Here is a 9,350-nt window from a genome sequence, read left to right on the forward strand (position 1 = left end):
TGCAACAAAAAGAGCTAGCTATCCTAAATAGATATGCACCCAATAAGGAGCAACCCAGTTTCACAAAGCAAATTCACAGAGACCTACAAAGACTTAGACTCCCACAGAATAATACTGGTAGACTTTAACACCCCACTGTCAATATTAGAAAGATAAATGAGACAGAAAATTAACAAGAATATTCAGGGCTTGAACTCAGTTCTGGAACAAGCAGACCTAACAGACATCTGCAGAACTCTGCACCCCAAATCAACAGAAAATATATTCTTCTCAGAACCACATCACACTTATGCTAAAATTGACCACATAATTGGAAGTAAAAACTCCTCAGCAAATGCAAAAGAATGAAAATCATAACAAACAGTCTCTCAGACCACGGTGCAATCAAATTGGAAGGTAGGATTAAGAAACTCACTCAAAACCACACAACTACATGGAAACTGAACAACTTGCTCTTGAATGCCTACTGGAAAAATAACAAAAAGAAGGCAGAAATAAAGATGTTCTTTGAAACCAATGGGAAAAAAGACACAACTATACCAGAATCTCTGGGACACAGCCAAAACAGTATTTAGAGGGAAATTTATAGCACTAAATGCCCACAAGAGAAAGCAGGATAGATAGATCTAAACTCGACACCCTAACATCACAATTAAAAGAACTAGAGAAGGAAGATAAAACAAATTCAAAAGATAACTAAAGACAAGAAATAACTAAGATCAGAGCAGAACTGAAGGTGACAGAGAAACAAAAAACCCTTCAAACAATCAATGAATCCAGGAGCTGGTTTTTTGAAAAGATCAACAAAATAGACTGCTAGCCATACTAATAAAGAAGAAAAGAGAGAGAATCAAATAGACGCAATAAAAAATGATAAAGGGGATATCACCACTGATCCCACAGGAATACAAACTACCATCAGCGAATACTAAAAAGACCTCTATGCAAATAAACTAGAAAACCTAGAAGAAATGGATAAATTCCTGGACACATACACCCTCCCAAGTCTAAACCAGGAAGAAGTCGAATCCCTGAATAGACCAATAGCAAGGTCTGAAATTGAGGCAGTAATCAATGGCCTAGAAACCAAAAAAAGTCCAGGACCAGACAGATTCACAGCCAGATTCTACCAGAGGTACCAAGAAGAACTGGTACCATTCCTTCTGAAACTACTCCAAACAACAGAAAAAGAGGGACTCCTCCCTAACTCATTTTATGAGGCCAACATCATCCTGATACCAAAGCCTGGCAGAGACACAACAAAAAAAGACAATTTTAGGCCAATATCCCTGAGGAACATCGATGGGAAAATCCTCAATAAAATACTGGCAAACCGAATACAGCAGCACATCAAAAAGCTTATCCACCACGATCAAGTCGGCTTCATCCCGGGGTTGCAAGGCTGGTTCAATGTATGCAAATCAATAAACGTAATCCATCACATAAACAGAACCAATGACAAAAAACACATGATTATCTCATTAGATCCAGAAATGACCTTCCATAAAATTCAACACTCCTTCATGCTAAAAACTCTCAATAAACTAGGTATTGATGGAAATGGAACATATCTCAAAATAATAAGAGCTATTTATGATAATCCAACAGCCAATATCATACTGAATGGATGAAAGCTGGAGGCATCCCCTTTGGAAATCGGCGCAAGACCAGGATGCCCTCTCTCACCACTCCTATTCAACGTAGTATTGGAAGCTCTGGTCAGGGCAATCAGCCAAGAGAAAGAAATAAAGCATTTTCAAATAGGAAGACAGGAAGTCAAATTGTCTCTGTCTGCAGATGACACGATTGTATATTTAGAAAACCCCAACATCTCAGCCCAAAATCTCCTTAAGCTGATAAGCAACTTCAGCAAAGTCTCAGGATACAAAATCTATGTGCAAAAATCACTAATAAACCAAAAATAGACAAACAGACAAATCATGAGTGAACTACCATTCACAATTGCTACAAAGAGAATAAAATACCTAGGAATACAATTTACAAGGGATGTGAAGGACCTCTTCAAGGAGAACAACAAACCACTGCTCTAGAAAATAAGAGAGGACACAAACAGATGGAAAAACATTCCATGCTCATGGAGAGAAAAAAATCAATATAATGAAAATGGCTGCCGCCGCCTCAAGCCTGTAATCCCAGCACTTTGGGGAGCCTGCACGATGGATCGTTCGCAGAGATCGAGACCACTTGGCTAATAATGCAGTCCTCGGCTCTACTGGGGCACGGCCACAGGCATGGGCTCGTAGTCCAGCCACTCAGGAGCTTTATGCAGCAGGAATGGAAACCCGTGAGGCGGGCCAGTGAGCTGAGATCCCGCCACTGCACTCCAGCCTGGGCAACAGAGCCAGACTGCCCCTCAAAAAAGAATGGCCATACTGCTCAAAGTAATTCTGATTTAATGCTATCCCCATCAAGCTACTTCATCCACTTTCTTCACAGAATCTGCCTTACTAAACATACAAAAAATTAGCTGGGCAGGTGTGCACTGTGTCCCCAGCTACTTGGGAGGCTAAGGCAGGAGAATCACTTGAACCCAGGAGGCCAAGGTTGTAGTGAGCTGAGATCGCGCCACTGCACTCCAGCCTGGAAGTCAGAGTGAGACTCCGGCCTCAAAAAAAAGCAGCTAAGCCAGCCCACTGAAGCATGTCCAGTCTCTTGCTCTTCTAATTCTTCTAACATGAACTGGGCTGCATTCACTAGTCTGACAGGTTCAGGTTGCAGATATTTATCAAATCTTTAGTCATATATAGCAAAGAAATCAGGGAGTTATAGTCAGAGATTAAGAGTCAATTCTTACGTAAGGACTTCTAATCCCAACACCGGGTATAACTTAACAAGTTTAGAGAACTTTACTACAGGAAACAGTGAGATGCAGTAAGAAACAGGAGTAAATTATTATATATAAGACATGGTGATGAGATTATATATTTGAAAAAAATTTCAAGTGTCAAATACCTTTTTAAAATCAGTCACAGATATAGATAATAAGAACCAAAAGAAATTTATTTACAAATTTCTTACTTGACCAGTGGTGTCATCCAAGAAACAGTATACCAGGAAAAATCAATTAACACCCCACTAATAGTCTTTAGAACAGTTCATACAAGGGAATGACCAGAGCAGTTCCTGACTGTTAGACTAGAAAGATGTCCTCCTGAGTATCCTTCAATTGTACATGAATTTACATTTCACCAAAGGGGTCTATGCAAGTAGCACCGTGGCACTTGTAGACTCAATTAAGTCAAAGCTTCTAGAGTGCTGTTCCCTGTATACCTTACATAGCTTTTTCACCACTTTTGTTGATTTCTTTGTCAGCTTCTTTCTCTTTTTCTCCTCCTTTGTCAGTTTTGTCTTCTCTGTTGATTCCTTCCTTTTTTTCTTCTCCACTATCAGCTCCTTTCTCTCCTCTATTCTTGGTGTTCTCTTCTTCTCCATTGTCAGCTCTTTTTTCTCCTCCATTGTTGACTCCTTTCTCTCCTTCTTTGTCCTGAACACTGATATAAACAGCTTTGTTATAGCCTTCCCGGTTCCGAGCAATTTCAATGGCAAAGAATTGTATCCTGGGGGCTGAAAAATGAACAGAATTGATTATCATCCTACTCTCAGTTTATTCCCTAAATCTCTTTTTTTTGAGACAGGGTCTCACTCTGATGACCAGGGCTGGACTGCAGTGGCACAATCACAGCTTACTGCAGCCTCAATTTCCCTGGTTCAAGCAATCCTCCTGCCTCAGTCTCCTGAATAGCTGGAACTACAAACACTCACCACTACAACTACACCTGGCTAATTTTTTAAATGTTTTTGTAGAGATGGGATCTCCCTATGTTGCCCAGGCTGGTCTCAAAATCCTCAGCTCAAGTGATCCGCCCATGTCAGCCTCCCAAAGTGCTGGGATTACAAGGCATGAGACACTGTGCCTGGCCTGCTCCCTAAATATGCTGGAAATCTGACAAAATTGAAATAACATGCAAACCATTCGAGTATAGTCATAAACTTCAGAGACCTTTAATTCCAATCTCATATTAATGAGATTGAAAATACTTAACTATCTTCAAGTTACGTAAAAAATAGCAACAAGATCTTTAAAGATGAAACAAGATAAGGTGACCTAACTATACGTGTCACTGATTCATCAGTAAAACCAGACTGTTCAGTCTCCTTATAGAGAAACAATTCCAGAGGGAAGAAACTCACCAAAGATGGTGTTTTCCTCAGTATAGCCCTGAGAACAATCTAGTCGCAGCAAAGTACCATAGTTGAAGTCTTCAACAATCCCATTAAACTTCAAGCAGAATGGCCTCCACTTCTATAAAGGCAAATACAATGCTTTAGCTGACAAATGCAAGAGGTTGATGTACTAAGGCCAGGAGAGGGACTTCCATTTCCCCAGTAAGGAAAATAATCACAGTGAGACTAGGAATGAGGTGATTGTTGGTTTCACAGTGAAACTAGCAATGCGTTTTTGTGCTACCTACTGTGTCTTTAGACTGGTATTTCCCAAGATGAACAATATTTTACTTGAAAAATACATAAATCATTTGCTACAGAATTAAAATATGATTTCTTAAGTAAATTGTTTTGTTTTGAAGTTATTCGTCAGTTCAGCCCAAAATGGTCATCTATCCCCACTAAAACACAAATGATTTTAATAAAGAAGTCCATTCAGTAGTGACAATTTTCCAAAGACAAAGATCACTAACTGCCTGCTAGAAGTTAAAAGTGTAGATTCTTGGCTGGGTGCGGTGGCTCGCGCCTATAATCCCAGCACTTTGAAAGGCCGAGGCAGGCAGATCGCTTGAGCTCAGGAGTTTAAGACCAGCCTGGTCAACAAGGTGAAACCCCGCCTCTACCAAAAAATACAAAATATTAGCTGGGCATGGTAGCATATACCTGCAGTCCCACCTACTAGGGAAGCTGAAGCAGGAGGACTGCTTGAGCCTGAGAGGTGGAGGTTGTAGTGAGCTGAGATGGCCTGGGCAACAGAGTGAGACCCTATATCAAAAAAAAAACAAACAAACAAACTTTAGATTCTTCATTAGCCAAGGGTTTACTCTCAAGGAAAAATTTTTTTTCCTAACTGTAAAAGTGTTAGTATCCTATCAAAATATAGGATAATCACATAAGCAATGAAAAACAAAAGTTTTCCAGTTATCCATGGCCTGTAATCACATGAACTTAAATCCAGAGAATCAAAACACCTTCCTATACCCTATTTGCCACTCCCCATCCAAGTCTTCTGGCTATACGACTTAAATAAACTGATCCATCCTCCTCTGAAAGGGCTGATGGGTGGAGATTTAAAATATCCAAGACAAAAAGGAGAAAAAAATAGACTCAACAACATGAAAAGTCCATAAACTGGAAAAACATTCATTTCCTAACTTAGTTGATTAAAACTAGAAAAGTAGTTCTGGTTCTTCACATATTTTTCTTAAACAAAAAAAGAGGTTAAATGTAAAAAAACATATTCACAATCAAAAATTGTTGGTTAAATGCTAAGTAATATTTAAGAAAGAGAATTTTTACCTCTTTGGCTGATTCTGACTTGAGTTCTTCTGGGTCCAATACATCTATCCTAAGGGTCTCAAAATTTTTCCGGAACTCAGAGTAAATTTGGTCATCTACTTTGGTGAGTTTCAGGAACTGTGGGTCAACTGATGAAATCAGCTGCCAAACAGTAAGACAACATACAGATGCTAGTTTGTAATTTACTATACTTTACTTTACTATCTTCCCCATTCCCGCCAGAAAACCTTTATGGTTCTCAGGGCAGAAGATCTCTTCAAGAAGTGTCGACAGCCTACATCCTGGATGAAATCATGACAGTTTAAGGCCATAACATATTATTACAATCTCTTCCACCAATTTGGCAGTTGGCTTATTTAACCATAGTACTGCCTGGCTATTGCCCTCCATGGATTGCTCGTTCATTCAACAAACATTTATTAAGTGCCTACTATGTATGGGCCAGACGCCCTCTTGTCAGTTAGCATTACAACACTGGGTAAAGCAGCAGAACTCATTGTAGAAACAAATTTGCCTTCACTCCTCTGTTGTCTGTGGGTAAGAACTTACATTAATAAAAACTATCTCCAAAACACAACTGTTTAACTTGCTGAGAATAGTGATAAGCAGAGCATCATATGCTATAATTACATGTTTAATTCTGCTTAATGATGAAGACAGACAACTCACCTTGTAATAGACTTCAGCATGTTGCATTGCTCTCATGGCCCAAGCCATCTCAATATCAGGCTGCAAAGGAGTGAAGAATGCCAGGTCATAAATCTCCCCATCCTACTACTGAATAACAAATTAAGGAAGTATGTGGATGTCTAGTTAATGCTCAAGAGGGCTACCAAACTTGATGTTACTGTCAAATGATAAAAACTGGAGTAATAAATTTGGACAATAATTCTTTTGTCCGTATGACAACCAAAAGAAGCTACCTACACAGTGTAATGAACAGAGTGAGCCACTGCCTATCTTTTCCCAGCTGCTAGTGAAAGCTGGGAGACTAAATAAAGCAGTAGACAAATCACCTTCTCGGGATTGAGTTAAATCATTGTAAAACTGAAATAATACACCCATCAATTCCACTGAGTTGTTGGGTGAACAAAGAATCAAGATGAAAATTACTTTTCATTTTTAAGATTGAAGCATGTCGTAATCATTTTTGTTTGCCAGCCAATTCCCCATACTGTAACACCTAGAAATGAATTAGCACATGAAACAGATCAAGGTTACAGTAAGTCTTACCAAGCACCCACCTGTTCCACTGGAATCTCCCATTCCAACGAGAGCGAGCTATTTCACTGACTCCAGAAAAAGCCATTTGCATTTGTTATCTCCATGCCTTAGACCATGCACTTTTCCTACCTGCCAGTCCATGTCCTTTGTCCACCTACACTTGGAGGATACAGTTAAAGCTCCATTTCCTCAGTCAAGTCTTCTACTGCCTTGACTCCTTAGGGATTTCTCCTTCAGCTAAATTATTTGGATCTTATGGCCTGACCCACTCATTATATGTATCACATTCTTATTTGGGTGTTTTTACTATTCTCACATCCCCTTGTCTTGTTTTGGAAAATACGTCATATACTTTCTCAGTAATTTTCTAAACCAGACACACATAAGCCAGTCCAACTTTGCTGCATGATGGAATCCCTCAGAGACCCTTTAAAAATACTGATTCTTGGCTCTCATTCCCCAGGCATTCTGATTTAGATGGTATGAACAGCAATCTAGGCAGCGGGATGTTTAAAAGCTCCCCAGTAATTCTAAAGCGTGGCCAACTTGGGGAACCACTTTCACAGGCGTTAGTCCTGCGTTTGTGTACTAAGATTAAAACGAATTGAACGCAGGTGCGGTTTCTGGTGTAAGCGGAGAGGGTCTGCGGTAGATTATCAGGACATGAAGTTGTAACTTAGCGGCAGGTCCTGCAGAGATCCCAGGCTAGCTGAGTGGGTGGGAGCTATGGGTGAGTCATACTCACATCGTTGCCATACGACTCTGCTGGGAGAGAAAGCGCATGTGCCACAGACACCAACTCCCCGGAAACCTAGAAAGGGGGAAAAAGAGTTCAAGGCTCCACCCAAGGCCGGGCACGGTGGCTCGTGCCTGTAATCCCAGCACTTTGGGAGGCTGGAGGCGGGCGGATCGCCTGAGCCCAGGAGTTTGAGACCAGCCTGGGTGACATGGCGAAACCCCGTCTCTACAAAAAATACAAAAAAAAAATTAGCTGGGCCTGGTGGCACGGGCCCGTAGTCCCAGCTCCTCGGGAGGCTGAGGTGGGCGGAAGACCTGAATCCCGGAGGTCGAGGCTGCAGTGAGCCGTGATCCCACCACTGCGCTCCAGCCTGGGCGACTGAGTGACACCCTGTCTCAAAAAAGAAAAAAAAAAAGGCTCCACCTGGCTGGACCTCCCCACTCACCCGACCCCAGAGCAGCGTCTCACCGGTTCATCAGTTCCACTGGTGGCCGCCATGTTGCAAACCAGAAAGCGTGGCTCCTTCCGCAGCTGATTGGAAAGCTGAGCCGGATCAGAGTCGTTCTCAACTGGCGGCTCCACTGTGCACTCTCCCTCCCCCTGAGGAAGTTGCTGGCCCCGCCTTACCCTCCCCGCGCAGGCGCAGAGGTGGAGTACTGGTGCGTAGGCTGGACTGCTTGAGAGATCTGAGGTGATTGACTGATCAGTAATTTCGGTGGTGATCACGGGAAAAGGTTGAGTTAAAATAGTGCCCCTTTCGTGTCTTCACTGCGCCGTGTGCCCAGCCAAAATTCAAATTCACTCTCCGTTCAAGTGCGCATATACGCACATGCGCATACACATACACCCCAGTACCCCCAACCAGGGAGTGATTCACGAAAAGGCATGGTGCTAGGGCGCGGAGTGCAGGGATGAAGAATTTAGTACCTGCCTTGGAAGAACTAGATATAGTGAGGGACCGGACACAGTAGTGCTCACAGCATAGCATCGGATGTTGTGGGAGCGTGAATGGGGGATACCTAAGCCAAATTATGAAGGGAGCTTAGCCAAGCAGACAGGGAAAGACAGTCCAGGCAGAGGGAAGAGCACAAACAAAGCCATTAATGGCACCTTGCTGGGAATTACAAAAACAGTATAGCTGAATCCAGAGTGGAGTCATCCAGGGAGCACAGGGCCTTTGGTATGCTGAATGTTAGGGAGTAGAGAGTTTACCCTTAGAGCAACAGTAAGCTACTGAAGATTTTTAAGTAGGCCAGCTTCATGGTCAGACTTAACTTTTCTGATCTCTGTAACACAACATGGTAGATTAATTTGAGGAAGACGAAATTGGAGACAGAGACACCAGCTTGAAGGCAGTGGGTGATGAAAATCTAAACTAAAGCAGTGACAGTTGAGATGAATTTTGAGAATTAATGGGGCTTATAATCAATAGAACTTTTTGACTAATTTCATGTAGAGCATAAAGGAGAATTAGGATTCTACTATGACTCCCAGATTTCAGAATAGAATTTGGGGATAAATATCGTTGAGCAAGGGAACACAGAGGAGGGATGATGAGTTTAATTTGAGAAGTTAAGTTTAGAAGAGCCTATGGGGCATTCAGATAGAATTGACCAGGCAGAGAGAGATCTGATCGGAGATAAATTTGATAGTTGGTACTTCAGGTTTAGTTGAGCTTTCATAAGAAATCTATAAAGAACTGTAAAGACACAAAAAGCAGCAGGTCAAGCATTTATGAAGGAAAAAAGGCAGCAAAAAAAAAAAAAAAGACTTAAAGTTGTCAGTTGTCTGTCAAAGAACAAGGCGAAGCCTCACAGAAACCAAAGGATGTAAGAGCTTCTAG

At 41.6% G+C, this 9,350-nt stretch overlaps 1 protein-coding gene across 3 annotated transcripts; it reads right to left on the reverse strand.

Moving 5' to 3' along the window:
- Positions 1-2,996: 2,996 nt before the first annotated feature.
- Positions 2,997-8,261, reverse strand: PBDC1 (polysaccharide biosynthesis domain containing 1). Of its 3 annotated transcripts, XM_003917904.5 has the most exons (6): positions 7,976-8,223; positions 7,514-7,579; positions 6,214-6,273; positions 5,545-5,685; positions 4,213-4,324; positions 2,997-3,585 (listed from the first exon to the last, which is right to left on the reverse strand). In XM_003917904.5, the coding sequence occupies exons 1-6, from the start codon at positions 8,003-8,005 to the stop codon at positions 3,293-3,295; spliced, it is 702 nt and encodes a 233-aa protein (XP_003917953.1). In that variant the 5' UTR covers positions 8,006-8,223; the 3' UTR covers positions 2,997-3,292. The 3 variants fall into 3 exon arrangements, with proteins under 3 accessions (XP_003917953.1, XP_009196092.1, XP_021788726.1); XM_009197828.4 differs by lacking the exon at positions 4,213-4,324 and having other exon boundaries at positions 7,976-8,261; XM_021933034.1 differs by lacking the exons at positions 7,514-7,579; positions 7,976-8,223 and adding an exon at positions 6,789-7,507.
- Positions 8,262-9,350: the final 1,089 nt, after the last annotated feature.

The sequence above is a fragment of the Papio anubis genome, chromosome X (genome assembly GCF_008728515.1).
Source record: "Papio anubis isolate 15944 chromosome X, Panubis1.0, whole genome shotgun sequence".
Classification (NCBI taxonomy): Eukaryota; Metazoa; Chordata; class Mammalia; order Primates; family Cercopithecidae; genus Papio; species Papio anubis.